Source organism: Hordeum vulgare, chromosome 1H (genome assembly GCF_904849725.1).
Source record: "Hordeum vulgare subsp. vulgare chromosome 1H, MorexV3_pseudomolecules_assembly, whole genome shotgun sequence".
Classification (NCBI taxonomy): Eukaryota; Viridiplantae; Streptophyta; class Magnoliopsida; order Poales; family Poaceae; genus Hordeum; species Hordeum vulgare.
The window spans coordinates 445215303-445235455 of NC_058518.1; the positions used below are offsets into that span (position 1 = coordinate 445215303).

At 44.8% G+C, this 20153-nt stretch overlaps 1 protein-coding gene across 2 annotated transcripts; it reads left to right on the forward strand.

Annotated features, from left to right (window-relative positions):
* The first annotated feature begins 304 nt into the window (after positions 1-304).
* LOC123443740 lies at positions 305-10756 on the forward strand. 2 transcript variants are annotated; one of them, XM_045120260.1, is made up of 3 exons: positions 305-676; positions 3404-5427; positions 10168-10756. In XM_045120260.1, exons 1-3 carry the CDS (start codon positions 377-379, stop codon positions 10358-10360), a joined length of 2517 nt encoding a protein of 838 aa, XP_044976195.1. In that variant the 5' UTR covers positions 305-376; the 3' UTR covers positions 10361-10756. The 2 variants fall into 2 exon arrangements, with proteins under 2 accessions (XP_044976195.1, XP_044976201.1); XM_045120266.1 differs by lacking the exon at positions 10168-10756 and adding an exon at positions 5941-7217 and having other exon boundaries at positions 324-676.
* Positions 10757-20153: the final 9397 nt, after the last annotated feature.

Below are 20153 nucleotides of genomic sequence, written 5' to 3' on the forward strand. Positions count from 1 at the left end.
GTGACCGGTTAGTATTTGCGGACGTGTCCGAACATGTCCGTGAGCGTTTGCAGGAAGAGATATAGAAGTTTCGGTTGCAGATGCTATTAGAAGCCATAATTGCTCTTAGAAGCCTGGGAGTAGTACGACTCAAAGCCCATACACTCAAATGCCGGGTCTTATCCGTGGGAGAAACCGATCCAATGGTGCAGAGAAGTCTGATCTGACGGATCCCAGGGTGTTCGATTGCATGCTGCGATCGACCGACCGACGCAGACCATAGCCCCGTCGTGGTAATTTCTTTCCTCAGACGTGCGACCTCATTGCCGGAGAGAGCAGCTGAACTGCCCAACACAAATCGGACCACCCCCCCACCCCCCCTCTCCGGCGCCCGGCGATGGAGATCCCAACGGCCACAATCCATCGCCTCCTATCCTCCATTCGAGAGGGCACCACCGCCGCGCCCCCTGCCCCTCCCTTCCCCTCCGTCGCCGACGCCGTCGCTGCCTTCGAAGCCGATGCCTCACCGGAGCTCCTGTGCGGGCGCTGCGGCGCAGCGGGCGGCCTCCTCCGTGGCGCGCAGTCCGCCATCTGCGTCTACTGCGGGTCTCCTAGGCGGGGGGAGGGCGATGGTATCGCCTTCCGAGGCAGTGCGGCCTACCAGTGGTTGCTCGGCTCGCTCCGGCTCGATGGATCTGTGAGCTCCTTTTCTGGCTTCGTCCGTTTCCACCGATCTGTTATTTTTGTACTAATTGGCGACTCTAGTGGAATGCAGTAGATTTGGCATTTGGGTCTCTTCGCTTAAGATCTCTAGTGGCATGGTTCATGTCAAAATAGGGTAGCACTAAGTCGGAAAAATGGGATGCCTGTTTATAAAGCTGAGCCATGGAAATGAGGCTTTCTTTTTATGTGGATGATATAACATGGAAAATTTGCAGAATTGTGGGTGCCATTTGAATTTAGGGACGTTTGCTGCTTCTTTTTCTTCCAAATAGGGAACTAGAAGGTTAAAAGAGAAATTGGGGAATTGCAAACAGTTCTTTGTTAGTAGCTGAAAATGTGGCTTAGATCTGTGGAATTTGATTTCCCAATTTATGAGAAGTCATGAAAGAAATTCTCTGCTAGGCCACTAGGAGATTAGCTTCCAAGCAAGCTGATAACTAGAAAGAAAGATGTGTCATACTATCAAGCACAGCACATGTTCTCCAACATGCGTATTTGTAGTTAAATTCGAGTCTTTTCAACTGCAATGCAATTCCTTCTTTCCTAGAGTTATTACTTATTAGCTTATTATGTACTCCCTCTGTAAAGAAATATAAGAGCGTTTAAATCACTACTTTAGCGATCTAAATGCTCTTATATTTCTTTACCGAGGGAGTAGGATTCTTTTTTGTTGTTGTGAAGAAAGTGTGATCTAAAGAATGCATTTGAAATTAATCATTTTATATGGTATAATAGGAAAACTATTGCCAGATCACCACTTTCCTGTTTCTTTTTCAATACAACCATTCCTTATGTTAATAACTTATTTGCATGTTTCTTCCACAAAATAATTCATAGAATTGAAAAGCTGATTTCTTCACAAGGCTGTAGCAATGGTATCTTAGCAGTCCTTCCCTAGTTTGGTTGATTCATGATGCGACGGTTGAGCCTCCCACTGGATCTCAGTACCCGTTCCCTGCAATTTATTTTTCTGTGATCTGAGTAGCATAATTGGAAATTTCTTGCTTGTGGTTTGCTGTCCCAGAAGACTACTGCACTACTTTAGGTGAATTATTGAGCTAGAAGTTCCATAATCCTGCTTGTGGTATATACCTTATCTGTTTGCCAACAATGTGATGAGGTACAATATAGAAAAGTAAAGAAAAAATCAGAAGCTTCTAGATTCTTCTACTCCATTCTGGATAAATTGGTCCTTAAGTCATATGTTATTTTATCTGTTTGTTTTCTTGACCTTTAAATAATGGTTCTAGAGTGTTCTAGCTACGGGTAGAAGCTGAATCTTAAGTAATGTTTTCTTGGTTCTTCTATTTATGAGTTTAAGTTGAGATGTGAAGGCTTCACAAAGCCTATAAATAGAGGTCCTCACTTCTAGTTTGTAACTCAACCCATGTACCTATGAACTTTGTGTTCTTATCTAAGATCTTGGACTAGAACTTGTGTTCTAGGAGTTTTGTAGTGAATTCCTGCTGCAATATCGGCCTATATTTGCCTCTAGAGGATATCTAGCGCAGCACGTCGAAGTAGTTCCTTCAACACTAGTGCTGTACACTTTGTAGCAGCAAGGTGGAATTGTTCCTCTCCTCCACAGCCTTGTGCTGCTTCACAGTGGCCTAACAGCATATGCTCAAGAATGTGAGAAACCTCAATTATATCAACTTGGAAGTTAGAAGCTTTTCTTAGTAAGCTGCAGCTTAAATTAGAGAGCTCTTGGGAAACTGTTTCGCTCAGCTTCAGTTCTCTAAAGTAGAGGCATGTCTAGTATCTAAGAGTCTTGGTTTACTGTATTTACTAAAATGGTGTTTTAATTTGTTAGCACTTGATGATTTGTAGACCCAAAGATCGTCCAAGGGAGGAGCCTATGCCTCTCAGATATGATTGCTTGACCATTACAACAAGTTCCGCCTTATACTAGACCAATGAAGAAGCATTTTTGTTTGTTTGCGAAAGCAACAGTGAAGCTGCCCTACAAAGCTTCGTCAAACAGGCCCTAGGATACATATTTTCTGACCTAGAAGCTGAAACTATCTAGATTTATCTACATTGTGGCCTAAGCGAATCTGTCTAACACTGATTCAGTTGACACAGTGTTTGATGTCACGCCCGATGTTGAATGACACAAATGTCTAGGAACCATGTATTAGTTGTCTCAAATGCTGTCTAGAGAATGATTCTTATTTTAGTAAATTCAATTGACACAGTGTTTGATGTCACGCCCGATGTTGAATGACACAAATGTCTAGGAACCATGTATTAGTTGTCTCAAAAGCTGTCTAGAGAATGATTCTTATTTTAGTAAATCTGACAACATGCTTATCTAGTTTTATTTTAAATGTGACTAATATAGTAATATACCACATAGTTGTTTGGGTGCTTACTTGGTCACTCACCACATGGATGGTTTGAAGCCATCTCTAGAGCATGTGCTGTATGTGCCATCGAGAGCATGGCTCTTACTTACCATTGTAATACTGGAATCTGGATTGTTTCAGTAAGCTTGAGCTCCTATCAGACTCGCCTGATCTTGTGGTGTCTAGACCAATGAAAGCTAAGGCATCTCTATTGTTGGTATTTAACTTCCCAAGATTTGCACTAGAGTTCCATTCTATCTTTAAATCGTGTATGCAGGATACATAGTCTGATGTCTTAATCTTAACCTTGGTGCTATTTGTAGCTGATGGTTGTTTTTGCCCCTCCTCTTCAGGCTCTCGTAGAATTTGATGGTGACTCTACAGATTCAAATAAAAGCAAGGAAAAGCCAAAGGGTGGGTTGGTTTTATCTGATCTTCTGGACTTAAAACTTACCTGCCCCCCGGAGAATAGGGAAATATCTGGAAGTTCCACAAGCGGCAAACAACCACCAGTTGCATGCACACTAAATTTTGCTGGTGTTAACCTGGACTCATTTTCCATTGAAAGGAAAAAGGAGATAGCTGCCACAGCCGTTGCTCTTCCTCTAAATCATACTATAGTGCAGGAAAAGCATAGCAGTAGTCATGAATCCAGTAGCTCAGAGGTGCATATTACATCGAAAGGCTTTGATTCCTTCCAGACAAAAACAGGTTCTCAAAGCACAAATCAGATGGAAGCTACTACAGCATTTGCAAATTGGGATGCTCACTTTCAGTCTACTGGCTCAGAAAGTGTTGTTGGAGACTCCAAGCAACTGGACCTATTTAAGAGCGCTTCAGTTGCCGAGCCTTCTAATTTTCCAGTTTCTGGGACTGCCATGGGACCGGTATTAGCTGCTGGAAATCAAACAAACATAGATTCAGAAGATTTAGCTTCAGCATTAAATGTAGACAACCTTTTCATTCAAAAGGCTGTCCCAGCTATTGCGGAGACTAACGTTAGGATCGGTGCTGGAAACAGTGTTGCTGAGTTCACTGGGTCCTCCCTTGACAAGAATTCAGTTGAGAGCAGTGAATTGTCTGGAAGGAGTGACATTGGAGTCAGTATTGATGAAGGTTTTGATGACTGGCAAGAATTTGCAGAAGGTGGAAATCAGGGCATACTACCAAATGTCGGAGAGCATACAGAGATGCCTTCAGAGAGCGACTCACAAATAAAAGGAACGGACCCCTTGCCTGTAAGAAGCATGGAATCACCCAACAATGTTTCAGGTGATTCTGATGATTGGCAAGATTTTGCACAAAGTTCTGCTCAAGGAGATTCAGCGAAACTAGTGGAAGGATCATCGTGTGGTCAAGGAGGAGATGGTTCAGGAAATCCAGTTGCAGAAACATCCATTTCTCTAGAACATTCTTTAGAAGCTCATGCTGTTGATTTATGGCCTGTCGGTAATGTCAAAGAACATAATTCTACAGAAATTGGTAAGCAAACTGATGATTCTTTTGATGACTGGCAAGATTTTACCACCCCTGGTCAAGCACAGGTTGCCTCATTCAATGAAAGTGGACAATTGGCGGAAGTTTCACCTGTGAGTCACAGAGAAATAGATGTGAACACATGGTTCACAGAAAATTCCAAGGAATCAAGGTGCACTGACTTAGTGAATAGGAATAATATCATGCTTGATGATTGGCAAGGTTTTGCTGGTTCAGATCAAATACAGCAAAGTTCATGTAATGTAGGTGGAGAACTGATGGATATTTCATTCGAGCAGCTTCATGGAACTGGCCCTGTGCAGTTATCGGCAAATGCCAGCAGTAACAAAACTACAAATATAGTGGAAGACAATACATTTGATATTTGGCAAGATGTTGCAGCACCGTCTGTGCCTGCTAAAGAAATTGACTCCATGGATTTGTGGCTAACCAGCAATATCAAGGAATCTAACAGTTGCAGCAAAGATGTTAATGGAATTCATGACTCACCCGATAAATGGCAAGATTTTGCTAGTTTTGGTCAAGCACAGGGAAATATGAAAATTCCTGTGGACAGACAGTTCGTCAAAGATCCTTCAGTAACTGAATCTGTGGACTTGTGGTCTTCAAGCCATAAAGGGCAGTTTAAGAACCCTGAGCAGATAAATGCAAATAATGACCCATTGGATGACTGGCAAGATTTCAAAAACTTCCCTGAGCTGGAAACAAGCTTACAAGGTCGGCCAGGTGCTCCATTGTCTGATAAACCCTCAGTATTGACGACTGATATGACAGGGCTGGAGTTTGGAAGCTTTGCACAGTCTGCTCCATCCCAATGCCAAGTACATAAACAGGATAATTCTAATGAAGCAAATGCAGCTCCACCTGGTGAACACGAAAGGTTAGTGATAGTGTATCCTTTTTAAGCTGAGTGCATATTCTTTTGTTCATGGATTGGGGATAACTTCATACTTGATTAATTATGCTTGATGCTTCTAAAGCAAGAAACAAATGGTCAAACGAATGTGTAGTTTTTAACTTGAGGACCAAAGCTAGACAAACCCAAATCCTTATTTACACCATATTTTTTTTGAGGGAAGGTTGGCACCATTTCCTTGTTTATTTTTATGGCAAAGCCCAAATTTCGGCGCAGGTAGCCAACTAGTCATTCCTGCGTGTAAAGATTAGTCTAAACCAAGCTTGTGCGCTGCAACTATCACTTGTATGTTTCATCTGAGCTTCCATCATATGAAATACAAGGATGCATACTGATAGGTCTACTAGAATGGTTTTGGCAGCTTGTTTGTTCCATTTGTACTGGTAACAATGCATACTGGACTTTGACGAGCCCAAGCGCAGCTTTTGTGAATGCAATGCCTTGATTTCGTAATTGATAAACACATTAAATATTCAGGAAATATTGGATCCAGTCATTGCCTAATAGAGGATAAGGTGCGGGAGCGGGACACACCTCAACCGGAGATATTGCCGTGTGCCTTGATTCCCAGGTCGTGATGAGGTTGAATATAACATCATGGTTGCTCAAGACTCTGGAGAGCTTAGTCCTTCCAACATCCATTGATATGACGTAGGGTCGCTGCCTGAGGTGGCATCCCGTGAAGTCGCCCACAATCTATGGGTACTGAGGCGATGAACCATTCATGTTTGTCTTGGTCTTTCGGGGTGGTGTGCCTGGCGAGTGAAGTCGTCAAGGAACTATCATGAAGTGGTGACTCGGTGCAATTCTTCGAGTCGTTAGACGGGTTACTCTCTTGTGTGCCCCCTAAGCCTGTGTTGTCGCCAAAGTTGTGTGGGTCTTTGGTGGTCCATCCATTAGCAGGTGTGTTTTGTCTGGCATCGATGAAGTCATCCCCAAAGATTACACGCCGGGCGAGTGGTGAACCCCTGTCGAGTATTCACCTCCTCCTATCATTGGATTCCAGTTCGCTAGAGACTTTGATCCTCGGATGCCCGCTGGGCGCGAAAGTGCTCGCTTGTTCCTTGTCTAGAGGTGTTGTTAGAGCTATTCTCTGTCCGGCTTCCCATCGCTTGTGCTTTGTGATGCGCTCTCCTCTATCCTCCTATTGGCAGGGTGATGACGATTGCCTGTGGTTGGTTAGAGACCAAGCTAGCCCTTTGCTGCTCGTGGATGAAGCGACTTTCAATGGGCCCTGTCCTTTGGAGGTTATTGTAGCGACGTTCACCACGGTCTGCCTAGTGCTTGCAATCTCCAGGAACCTAGATTCGTGGTAGTCCCCGGGTGCCTTAGTGGTTGGGAAACGAAGGTAACTGATCCCACGAGCGACTCATCACTTTGCCTCGTGCTCATCTTACTCGTAGCTGTCTTTGTTGGAGTCGCTTGTATCCACACAATATCCCAAGATGGTATTGCCCTAAGCGATTTCTTAAGTCGATCGCAACTTTCCATTGAGTAATTTGCTCTTTTGTGGTAGGCACACCAAGTCTTGGGTGGCGGGAGCTTCTTCCTCTTCCTTATCTGCATGGCACCTAGGTGACGCCTTGGTGCCTCTTGTGTGTCGCTTGGGAGAGCAGACGGTGTGATCTGGTTCCAAGCGCCCCAAAGGTTCTGCCCGTCGCCAGGTCTTGTTTACCCAAGTTACTCTGGTTGTCCCGACTGTTAGGAAAGCAACTTATCATTATTGAAGGCCCAAGGGGCATATATATATTACACATGACTTGAGGTGCAAGAAAAGTAAACATAGACTAATAAGGACTCCTAGACTAATACTAATAGACTAATAAGGACTCCTAGACTAATACTAATACTTCCTAACACCCCCTCTCAAATGCAAAGCGTATGCAATAGCATTGCATTTGAAGAAGTGTAATACTAAAGAAAAAATTATAATCCAAATCCGCGTCTTGAGAGTGTCATCGTAGCATGAAGGGTCTTCAAAACTTGTCGAGTCGCCGAAGGAGATAACGAAGAGATGGCACACCAAAGGTAGACACCGCATTACTTGAAGATACAAGATAAGTATCAAGAGAAGAAGGGTTGTCAAAAGAAGATGTCACATCAAGAGAATAAAGCATTGCGCGGAAAATCATAGTCCACGACAACCGTCGGCGAAAGAAGCTCGGCGGATAAGGCACGGTGGACGTAGATCGACAATGCAAAAGAAGTCCAGAAAATCCTATAGAAAATAACAAGGGCAAGTAGGCCACAAAAGTTGCATAGAAAGGATCAGGACCGGAGAAAGGCTGACGAACTAAGGTATGGTGGACTCGCATGGCATGAGAAACACATAATATTGACGGATTTGGTGGACGCAGCGGAAAACAAGAAAGCTAAAAGCTAGGAAGCATACACGACACAAAGATGCAAAATCCATCGTGTATGCAGTAGACATTTTTTTTAAGCTAAGCTGCGAAGTAGCAGCAGAAAGTAGCTAGAATAGCTGGCTCATGAATTGACCCGTCATCGGTGGTGCCTGAGCAGACATGTTCAACCAGCTAGCTAGCATCGCTGGTGCATGAATGGCTGGTGCAGGGTGGTTGACTTGTAGCAGCCACCCGGGGCTGTGAGGCGACGTTGCAGCGGCCTTCGTGCGCAGCAGCGCTGGCCCGAGCGGAGAGCAGGGAGGCTGACGAGACAGCCCGGTGAAGCTGATTCATCGAGCGACACCATAACGGACGCCACGGCGGATCTGGCTGCAGGACGTCGACACCTCCCGCTCCGGCCAAGCCTGCGCATGCCTCCAGCGCTGCGAAGAGTGCGACGACAACAGGGTCGTCCAGCGGCACCACAACGGACCGGGAGCCGGTCGGACGTAGCGGGACAGGGAGCAGGTCGCGGCGGGTGGAGTTGATACCACATCGAGGCAACAGCGGCCTCCAGATCGAGGGAGCAGCGACCGAAACGAATCGGGAGCCGGCCGAACGTAGCGTCAGGAGAGGAGATTGAGCGGGGAGGCCCACGGGGATCGATCGGGATGGAGATCGATCGGGATGGAGAGATTGGATCGGGAGGGCGAGTTGCTGCGCCCGAAAAAAATAACCTAAGCTCTAATACCATGTTAGGAAAGCAACTTATTATTATTGAAGGCCCAAGGGGCATATATATATTACACATGACTTGAGGTGCAAGAAAAGTAAACATAGACTAATAAGGACTCCTAGACTAATACTAATAGACTAATAAGGACTCCTAGACTAATATTAATAGACTATTAAGGACTCCTAGACTAATACTAATACTTCCTAACACCGACTTCTTTCTCTTGGGTGGCTTTTGCCAATCTACGGTCGCTGACCCATGGCTTTTGCCAATCTACGGTCGCTGACCCGTGGCTTTTGGCGGAGTCTCATCCTTGATCCCGTTCATCCTCCTTGGAAAGGTCGGTAGGAGGCGCGTAGCCCCCCGGCAAGGTCCTAGGTATCTTGATGTCTAGTCCGTCCGTACTACTGGGTGATGGCATTGGCGAAACTGATTGCTGTGCTCCCATCGAAAAGGTGATGGTCGAAAAAACAGCGGTGGTAGGGTTGATGTATTCTCCCGATGGAGCCGATGATATCGATGATGATAGAAGATGCGATTGTGCCAACGAAGATGCTGGAGTTGAAGTTTGATGATAGGGTAAACATTGCAGATCCAATCTAGTAGTGCGAAGTTCCCCATGTCTGGCGTCAGTTGTCGACGGTGTTTCGCGATGTACCTAACATCAATATGGTGAATGTACGTGGAGTAGTATGACATCACCTCAGGTTACTAGATGGACATGGGGCGCAAGTTTTACACAGGTTCATGCCTTCGCGTGGCGAGTAACAACCCTATGCCTGCTTACATGAGATTATCAAAGATAGATTACAATGGAGATGCACAATGGCGTATCTGGCGAGTTGAGGGTCAAGTCGCTAGAGATGGAGATGGATGATCTCGATGGGACGTCATAACCGGATCTAATAATATGCTAAGCTACGCTTTTAGGGTTTTCAAAGAGGTTGAAGGTCCTATGTTCTTTCACGGGGATGCCCTTATATAGGGGTCTTGGTTGGTAGGTGCCGTCCTCCATCTTTCTTCTAGGCATGCAAGTCCTAGACTTCTCCATCTTTGGTAATGGCATGACTTCTCTTAAGGAAACCTGGAGTGGAATGTCTATGGGAACCAGTCGCGCAGGCATGGGCCCTTCGTATCGCATGTATATGTGCAAATACGGCCCAAAACGTAATACGCGTAGAATATGGTGAAACCACTTCCCCTTGACAGTTAGAACACACACATGTTTCTTTCTACAAAATTCAGAAATTTTTGAACTGTCCCCCGCCGCGCGGACTATCCTGTTTCCTGGGGCTTTCTTTTTTATGTTTACATTGAGCCATAGCTTCAAACTTCGTGCTATTTTGCAATTGTAAACCATTTGAAGCCACACTACCAATAATCCACTTCATAACCTGGTTCTGAATTTCTAACCAGCAAGCAGCACACTTAGTAGCATGTCTATTTGTTGTTGCATTTTGCTCTTTTTTAGGTCAATTCATCCTTACAATTGCCAGAACGAAGTAGGTGAATGATTGGTTGTGAGATATATTGCAGGCCATGTCATATAATGTTTAATATCTCACTCAATCCCGTTGGTGATATATGATTTATCATATATTACATGTTTTCACCATGTGGCAGGATGAGCGTAATGCACCAGATGGGTGGTGTTGATGCATTGTCTGCAACAAGTCATGACAGTAAATCCAGACCAAAATCAGAAGCTGGTAATGCAAATGTAGAGAAATTGCTGTCTCAAATGCATGATCTATCTTTTATGTTGAAAGACGAACTTTCAATCCCTTCTAAGTCAGCAGATCGCTCCGAGTCCTGAAAGTTGCTGAGATTCATAGCAACAATGTGCTATTTGCTATACCAGGATGGACAGCATTCTGGAGCTCCAGCCTTTCGATTGCAGAACCAACCACATCAATTATCTTACCTGGTAAATTTACGTGGCGAACAATCCTTTTTTTTTCAATGGATGTCTCTTTTATATCAGTAAACTGATCGGTGGAGAATTCTAGCAATTTTCTGTTACATTGATCGAAAGAGGATTCTTGCAATTTTCCCTGATGATTTGTCCCATTAGTTAGGAGAGAACTCAGATCCTGAGCCCACATTGTAATAAGTTTTTTTTTACTTACTGCTGAGTTGAGGCCTGAGTCGTTGGTTTTGTTGTGTATGTATCATTTCCGAGCCTTTATATGTTGTATACGTAAACCGAAAACAAGATGCCCAGCCTATTCTGTGTTTTTCTTTTCTTGATTGAAACCATTCTGCTCTTTTTCGAGGTTGACGGCAAGAAACTCGTGCTGGTTGTTAAAGGAAAAAAGATTACTCGTGCTGATGGTAGCCCTGGAACATTGTATCTTACAACATCATTCTGCTTGCTGCTGATATATTGTACCTTGCATTTATCGATTAGTAATTGTCATCCTAAGCAAATCGTGATACCTGACGAAGGAATTGCCAGACTTGCTGCAACTGTCCTGCTGTATGCACTCGCCTGGTTTTTTAGTTTCTTAGCATTTCATGATTTGTAGACCCGAAGATCGTCCAAGGGAGGGACCTATGCCGCTCAGATATGATTGCTTGACCAATGGAGAAGCATTTTCTTTCCTTTCTTTGCGAAAGCAACAGAGAAGCTGCCCTGCAAAGCTTTGAGGCCTTTGAGTGCATATTTTCTGATCGAGAAGGTGAAACTATCTAGATTTATCTCCATTGTGGCCTAAGCGAATCTGTCTTGTCATGACAATTTTCTCAAAGTTATCTTTAGCAGTTAATTATTAATGCTAATCAATAATACATAATAACCCACTAGTTCAATGAAAGAGGTGTTTGATGTCATGCCGATATTGGATGATACAAATGTCTTAAGGAACCATGCATCAGTATGCTATAGGGAACACGGGATCTCTTCCTTTTCTGTTTTCATCCTGCCAAGTGAAAAGCCTGGAAATGGCAGCGGATGCATGTTTCTGAATTTTGATTGATCCACTGCAACACCATCTCTACGTATATCTAGTTGGGATACTACTGAACTGAGACTCGAAGATCGGATATATGAAATTTATCCCAAAGTCAGGATTAGTGTAGATAAAATTGGAAAGGTATGTGCACTTGTTTTACTGTTGTAGTCCGTGTTATTAGCCTATTAGGCGACTCGTCTACTGCATTTTCAGTTGTGAAGAGTAAGTCTGAATAGTAGCCAAGTATGAAGCGAAAATGCCTTTTGGAGCTCGGCCTCCATGAAGGCCGGTTTTAAAAAAAATCTAAAATTCATATTTTTACCATTCGAAAAAATCTAAACAAATTCAGATAAACAGGGAGGCATAACACACATGTTTATAATTTTTTAGGATGAAATACATTAAAATGAGGGCTGTGCAAGAAGACAAATCTAATGCTTTTTAACACATGATATCATTCACCCTCAAAGTTTAGAAATTTGTCTTTGTTGTACAGGCCCCATTTAAAGCTATTAATTTTTACACATACACACATTTCATCCTTGTATAGTTGCATTTTTTTTCAGAATTTTTTAAAGCTGAAAAGTTTGAGTTTTGAATTTTTCAAAAATAAAGGCTCCATGGAGATTGGTCACCAAAACGCCCTACTTAGTATGAAGCCTATTTTCTTCCAGCGAGCACAACATAGCCATCTTTAGTTGTGTTTGTAATTATGAAGCTACATTTTTTTTGTAATTATGAAGCTTGTATAACCCTGAACAGCAAATATACATGAATCTCTTGAGCTATGCGGTAAACAATGCCAAGGTTCTCAGTTTTGAGGTTAACTTTATGGAACAGCCTGACACATCTTCTTGTGAGCATTACAAAACAACACTTTAATATTAGGCATCTTTTCACCAGCAGGATGGCGCACTAAGTCCCTACTATGTTGAATTTTGTAGCCACGCCACAGTTTGAACATTACACGCATACATGAATTTAATTATCTTTTGTGTATATTTCTTTGTTTTCCATATTTTTTAGCTTAAGTACATGCTCATGACTGCACTCAGTTATTATAATTGGACATTCTTGGAGCAAGTAATGAGTGACTTTTTTTTTTTGATAAAAAGGGGTTTCCCCACTTCATTTTATTGCAAAAAACGGAGCAAAGAGCTGTCCAAAGTTTCTAGCCTACAACATCCAAATTCCAAGCGAGGGGAGGACAAGATACTTAATTATTATAGTGCACAAACGGGCCAACACCCTGACAGACATAGGAAGAAAACGAAGAAGAGGAGTCCCTAGAGCAATTCGAGGCTTTTTGCAGCAGATTGGATTGGAAGCTTTGATGGCCCATCAACCAAAATGCGCCCTAAGGATCAGCCTCCCCGATCCAGCAACACCTCCAACTTGGTTTTCATCTCCACGTGATTCGCAATAGTTCTCCTCTTCGATGGTCCAGGAGCCGAAGACAGCAACGCAACAGGACATATGTAATGACCAAGATGCGGTCCTTTCCGATCTGGGGGTCTAGGCCCTCGAATAGGAAAGAAGCGGATCTAAGCGTTTCGCAAGCAAGTAACATAGCACAAATAATAATACAAGTAGACAATTCGGGATTCAACTATCTTCTTATTAATAACTCAGAGTACATCACAGATACAATCAAGGTAGTTCCGCTACGGACTACAAAACATGGAAATGCTATGCTACCCTGCCTGCAGGCCCGCGATCACGACCACGCCTCAGTCCTCTGGATAGTTCACGTAGAGGCGGTCTGTCTCCTCGTCGTACTGTCAGGCCAGCTGGGTGCCGTCGGGATCATATGTCTCTAGGGTACTTGTACCAGCTCGGAGTTTTCGGAGGAATCCGTGAGCCACGGGGACTCAGCAATCTAGGACCTTGGTGCCAGAACTAGTCATGTTATTAGGTAGGGTAAGGGTGAAGTGTATCAGGCTGCAGCATCCTAAGCTTGATTAGGTGGCTAACTTACGCAAAGTAGATATGAAGGTGGTCTACACTAGCGGTCGGGACTACTTGATCACTAAGTGATCCTGAACACCTACCTACGACATTCATAACCCCACCGTGTTCCCGATCGAAGAGAGATCTTCGAAGGGACAGTTACGGTTACGCACACAGTTGGCAATTGTTATTAGTTTATGTTTAAGTTCTCTAATACCGGATGTTAACAAAATATCCCAAGTTGCCACATAACCGCGGGCACGGCTTTCCGAAAGATTAAACCCTGCAGGGGTGCTCCAACTAGTCCATCACAAACGAACACAGGCCGCAAAGGCATCCTCTATCACGAATCTCGTGATCTCGTCGGATTCCTTAGAGGAAAACCTCAACTCTGGGGGAAACCAAAGCTTCACTGGGATTCCTATACGCAAGATATACCGCTAAGGTAAGGCAAGGCTAGCAGGACCTCCCGATGTGTCGACGACCCTGATAAGAGCCGCGTATCTCAGTCTCAGGACACGCCGGATGAGAACCGCGTACAGTGGCCTGATAGACATCTCCCGAGTTGCCCCGGGTTGGCCCCGCACACGACTCTAGTTTGGACCAACACTCATGAGGAGCACTGGCCCGGGTTGTTGATTAAAATCCTCGGGGTAGCTATTCCCTATGCAGTTTATTATTAAGTGATTAGCAAATTAACACCAATGTTGGGTCCTGCCGGACAAGCCTTAGCACTACGCGATTTATCAAGGGGGTCCCCATAACAACGCCGAACGTGTTAGGAGCGATCATTATGGAATCAAACACCGGTAACCGGTAACTAAGGCGGCAAGAATGGAACAAAGCACCCGGCAAAAGGCTAGGCCTCCCGTCATTTACCAAGTATATAGGTGCATTAATTAAATAACATAATTTAAGATAATGATATCAAGCTCATGTTTATCACATGAGTCAAAGCACCTGCAACTAGCAACGCTAACATTAGAAGCTGAGCAAGCCTACTTAGCCATACAAGTTTGCTAGGAAGGAGTACGGTGTTTGGGCTCATGGCATATGAAGAGGCAATTTAATTTCAGTGGTACGCAGCGAGCAATATGACATGGAAACGAAAACTAGCATAACAAGTTTAGAGATGGAATCAAGGTCATATCATCTTGCCTGTGATATCCTCAGCTTGGAATGGTTCTGGTTCGTCCTGCACGTACTCTCCTGACTCCACGTATTCGTTCTCCGATCCCGGTGCTACCCAACATGAGAATAACAGCCAATGAACAGCAGCACCACAAGATGCAACAATCACATGATGCATGAGATGAAAATTGAGCATGCACCACTATTTCTATCACTAGCACAAGCAAAATAAACTACTGCAAGTTTCTGGACAGAACTGTACACTAAGCTATTTTGACATGCATGAGGATGGCATGAACAGATGTGGCTCGTGAAAACGATGCAAAACCATATAAAGAACATTGCAAATGGAGCTACGGATCAACGGGAATCAGCGATACAAGATATGAAGCTCTACGTGGAAGATTCAACACCACACTCACAATTGGCACAAATCTGGTATTCCCAGGTTGCCAAGACATGTAACAACCCAACATGAATGGATTGGAGCAAGGAAGAACACCACAACATCAACTAAGCACACACATTGATCAAAATGACTATACTACATAATCTGCCACAATCTGCATCTTAGCTCTTTGGGGGCTACATGCAACATAGCTACAGACCTCCAAACATGACAAATAATATATGTGGTTGTATCCCACCAAGAACACTACAAGCACCAGCAAGAATCACAGCAAAAGGAATCAAACTCTAGAAGATACAAGGCCACAAACTTTCCCAAAACCATCAGATCTCAGGGACTTTTGTGAAAATTCCTGCACTTGAGTTTCTGTCTTTGTTCTGAAGCTTTTTGACAGCAACCCAAACACAACCTACAGGACTCCAAATGATTTGAAATTTGACAGGGAGCTTCACAAACATTTCAGGTTCAAAAACCTAGCACTGAACTAAGGCTAGTTCTCCTCAGAATGACCAGCACATCCTCATCTATAGGGGAAGAAAATGTTCCTAGAAATCCCAGACTTAGTGAAATTTCAGATTTCACAAAGCTGGACTTTTTCAGCCACATGCCCACTTTGTCTAGGCATAGTTTGCACACACATAAAACCAAGTGATAAATGACACCACTATGGTGTAGAGCAAAACCCCTACTAGTATCACACAAAAACTCATGCCCTTGGGCTCCACCTATTCCATGGAATCAAGGATCAAACTTGCAACAAATCTGAATATGTCAACTCCATAAAGTATCCTAATGGCAAAACAAACTTCACCACTGGATTCCTTGGGAGATTCTACCCCAAAATCATCTATAATATGGGGACACTTACTTGGAACAAGTGACCACAATTAAGGAAGAGGAAACTACTCCAAATCATGCCTAGTAATTAGTGCATCATTTCATGTAGTTCCTACTAAGACAACAACTACAAAGGTTGAGTTCATGTGATCAATGACAAAGTGACATGGGGGTTTGAACCCCATGTTTGTGTCATGCACATAAACAACACAAATACTTCTCATAAGTCACCCCACACACAACATGCTCTCTCTCATATTAAACATGAGGATGTGCACAACTTGCAAAGGTGGGAAGGTCCACACACACACATATGTCAAGCACAACATATAGCTAGTCCTACACGTGCTAGTTAGAACATACACTAACTACACTCACATCATGATTCCAACACCTACACACCCAAGCTTGCTCATGTGCACATCAAGGCACATCATGCCTTGGCATGTGTGAGACACACACACACATCAATCACACTAGCACCACATGGTGCAAGAGCCCAACACCAAGCACAAGAGAAACACACTCACATACATAACTATTCTAGTGCAAACCACAAGCTAATACACACACATCATGGTGTAGCTCATACCTACACTCATGCTCACATGGGTGTGTATGCATAAGTGTGTGGGGAGACACATACACATGCACAAACTACTAACACACAAAGCTTAAACTCAAGGGCTTGTGCAATTGCACAAGCATGTGTGTAGGGTCACACACACACTTGCACACACACTCACCCTCAAGCACTCACTCACACACATATAAATCTACACATCTACCCTAACACACATGAACACTACATACATGCTCTCTCTCACTCCTCCATCAAACAACAGGGAAAAAACATAATATATGAGGGCACTTGTAACCCATTGATCTAGGCACAAGTGTAGCAAACAAAGCAAGGGAAAACAAAAATTAGAAAGAAGGAAAAGAAAAATGGGGTCTCTCTGGGATTCGAATCCCAGAGCCCCTGGTGCAACACACCACACACAACCACTGCGCTACTGCTACTGCCTTTGACAAGGAGAAGGAATGCGCAGGGTAAGGCTTCCCTGAAGACCACTGTTCCGAAAACAAACAACCAAAAGAAGGTGCCGAGGGGGGGACTCGAACCCACGCCCTTCTCATCAGGCACACGCACCACTACCACTACGCTACGGCTCGGCGACTGACAGAGAAGGCGCATCGAGGCAGAAAAGGAACCCCTCTCCGCTACTCTGCTCCGACGGGCTTGACGGAACATGGGAGGGGTATCGCCGGCGACACACGTTAAATCGAGCTGCGGCTCGTGGATGGGAGGTAGCCTGCACCCCCAAGAACCCATTCCCTAAGCTAGTTGTGCCCGAGAGGAACCACAGCGTCCTAGCTACGTAGCGCGGCGGCGCCGGTGACAGAGAAGCTACTCACCGATGATCTATGGCTCCTACTCGACGTATTACGGCAGGGAAGGGGGTAAGAGAGGGAGCTGCTCACCCAACGGAAGGAGAACGCGGCCGAGAATGGAGTGGACGCGGGGAAGAAGAGGGAGACGCTGATCTGGCCTCCTCGTCGGGGAAGAAACCGCCGGCGTGGGGAAGAGGAAGCAGGGGCTCCTTCGTCGATCTAGCCGCGGGGGTGGAACCGTGGATGTCCCCGCGTGCTCACCGAGTCGTCGGAGGGGAGGAATGCGCTCGGACGCGATGGCGAGGCGCGACTCAAGCCACTGCCATGGCAGAGAGCCCTTTCCCTTACCTGGCATGCCTTGACAGAGAGAGAGATGGAGGGGGAAAAGGAGGTGGCGGCGTGAGGGGAGGAAACCCTATCTGCACGGATGCCAAGGGGTTTCCCTTTTATGGAGGAGAGGGGCGAGGGGCTCCTCGACGTCCGTGACGCCGTCAAGCTCCGTTGCTCTGAACCTACGGGGGGAAGAACACTGACGGAGAAGGGGCGACAGGCGCCGTCTACAGGACATGCTGGGCTGCGCGAGAGAAGGAGAGAGCGGGCCAGCTAGGTGGGAGGAGGCCCACTAGGGCGGCAGATAAGGAAAAAGATCATGGGCTGTTTCCTATAAAAGAATTTAACCAGAGAAAGAAAATAGACACAAGGCTGTATGTGGTGGGAAAAAATCAAACTAAAAAAATGGCCCTGGTCATGAAAATAAATAACCTGATTAAAAAAAATACAAATGGTATTTTTGGAGCAACTAAAATAATTACAAAACAACAATATAGTTACTGTTTTGTGTTTATTTTGCACCTTTAGAACACCCTACAAATCACCAAATTTAGCACCCCAATATACCCACATTATTCAGTAAACAGAGGACACTTTAAAACCAGGTAAGAGCAAGTGAAATTTTTAGCTTGGGAATAAAAGAGAGAAAAGGTTTGAAACTAGCAAGGGGGTTTGACAATAATTCCAAGCACTCCACTCCACTACTTCCATCACAACATCACATGTGCATCAACACATGAAATCACAAGATCACAAAATCACACCTAGCAAGATCACATGCAATCATAACATGACATAGAATCATAAGGTATGGCAAGGATGGTATGGCATGGATGCATGCATGCAAAAGAAGAACACAAGGTGACACATGAAATCATACATGCATAGATAACTCTCATGACAATGTCAAGGTGGTCCCACATGGAAGGTTACAAAAAGGGAAAGCTTTACACTTGGGGAACTACAAATTCTCCCACACTACAAAGAAGATCTCGCCCTCGAGATCTAAGACTGAAAGAAATCGGGGAATTCGGAACGGAGGTGATCCTCGCGTTCCCACGTAGCCTCTTTATCGGAATGGTGAGACCACTGCACTTTGAGAAACTTGACAGTCTTGTTACGGGTCTTGCGCTTAGTCGCCTCGAGAACCGCAACTGGATGCTCACGATAAGAAAGGTCAGGCTGAAGGTCGATATCTTGAAGATGCACAGTGCGCTCGGGGGGTCTTGAAACACCTCCGAAGCTGAGAAACATGGAACACATCATGGACATTTGCAAAGGTTGATGGAAGCTCGAGCTGGTATGCAAGGTTGCCCCTCTTGCCAACCACTGTGAACGGACCAACAAAACGAGGCGCAAGCTTGCCTTTGATGCCAAAATGCTGCATACCCTTCATAGGCGACACCTTGAGATAGACAAGGTCATCAAGCTCATACGACATGTCACGGTGCTTGCTATCGTAATAGCTCTTCTGACGGGACTGCGCTGCTCTGAGGTTGTCGCGAATGATCCGACACATCTCCTCAGCTTCTTCTATCATATCATTGCCAAGGATCTGACGCTCGCCTGTCTGGGACCAGTTGAGCGGAGTACGACACTTCCTGCCATAGAGAATTTCAAACGGAGCCTTGCCAGAACTAGCTTGATAACTATTGTTATACGAGAACTCCGCGAAAGGCAGACAATCCTCCCACTTCATGCCAAAAGAGATAACACATGCTCTCAGCATGTCCTCAAGAACTTGATTCACTCTCTCCACTTGACCACTAGTCTGAGGATGGAACGCTGTGCTGAAGCGGATCTTCGTGCCCATAGCAGACTGAAAGGAGTCCCAGAACTTGGAAGTGAAGATACTTCCGCGATCTGAAGAGATCATCATAGGTACGCCGTGCAAAGAGACAATCCTGGAGGTGTACAACTCTGCCAGCTGAGCTGCTGAAATGGACTCCTTGACTGGAAGGAAATGAGCCACTTTACTCAATTTGTCGATGACGACGAAGATAGCGTCATTGCCCTTTTGGACTTCGGAAACCCGGTGACGAAGTCCATCTCAATGTGATCAAACTTCCACTCGGGAATCGGCAAAGGCTGCAAGAGGCCCGCTGGTCTTTGATGTTCTGCTTTCACCCTTCGACATACACCACACTCGTTTACGAATTGTGCAATTTCACGTTTCATACGAGTCCACCAGAAAGTCTGCTTCAAGTCATGGTACATTTTGGAACTTCCAGGATGAATAGAGAGCAGAGAGTTATGAGCTTCTTCCATGATCACCTTCCTGAGATCACCTTTCGGGACGACAAGGCGATCCTCGAAAAACAATGTGTCCCTGGCATCAACAGTGAAACACTTATACTTGGGAAGACTCTTTCCCACGCCAATCTTGACCTTCTTCACCATAGCGTCAAGTAGCTGAGCTGCTCTGACCTGATCTTCCAAGGTAGGAGAGATCTGTAGGTTCGCAAGAAAACCCTGAGGAACTAACTGAAGATTGAGCTTCCTGAAAGACTCAGAAAGACCCGGCTGGAGAGGTTGTAGAATCAGACTGTTGCAATATGCCTTCCTGCTCAATGCGTCTGCCACAACATTTGCCTTGCCTGGCG

Excerpts from the sequence above, each read along its gene's own strand:
- LOC123443740 (XM_045120260.1), top strand. The coding sequence starts at position 377 with ATGGAGATCCCAACGGCCACAATCCATCGCCTCCTATCCTCCATTCGA. Across the intron at positions 677-3,403 it reads CGCTCCGGCTCGATGGATCT|GCTCTCGTAGAATTTGATGG; the intron begins GTGAGCTCCTTT and ends CCTCCTCTTCAG. Across the intron at positions 5,428-10,167 it reads CCACCTGGTGAACACGAAAG|GATGAGCGTAATGCACCAGA; the intron begins GTTAGTGATAGT and ends ACCATGTGGCAG.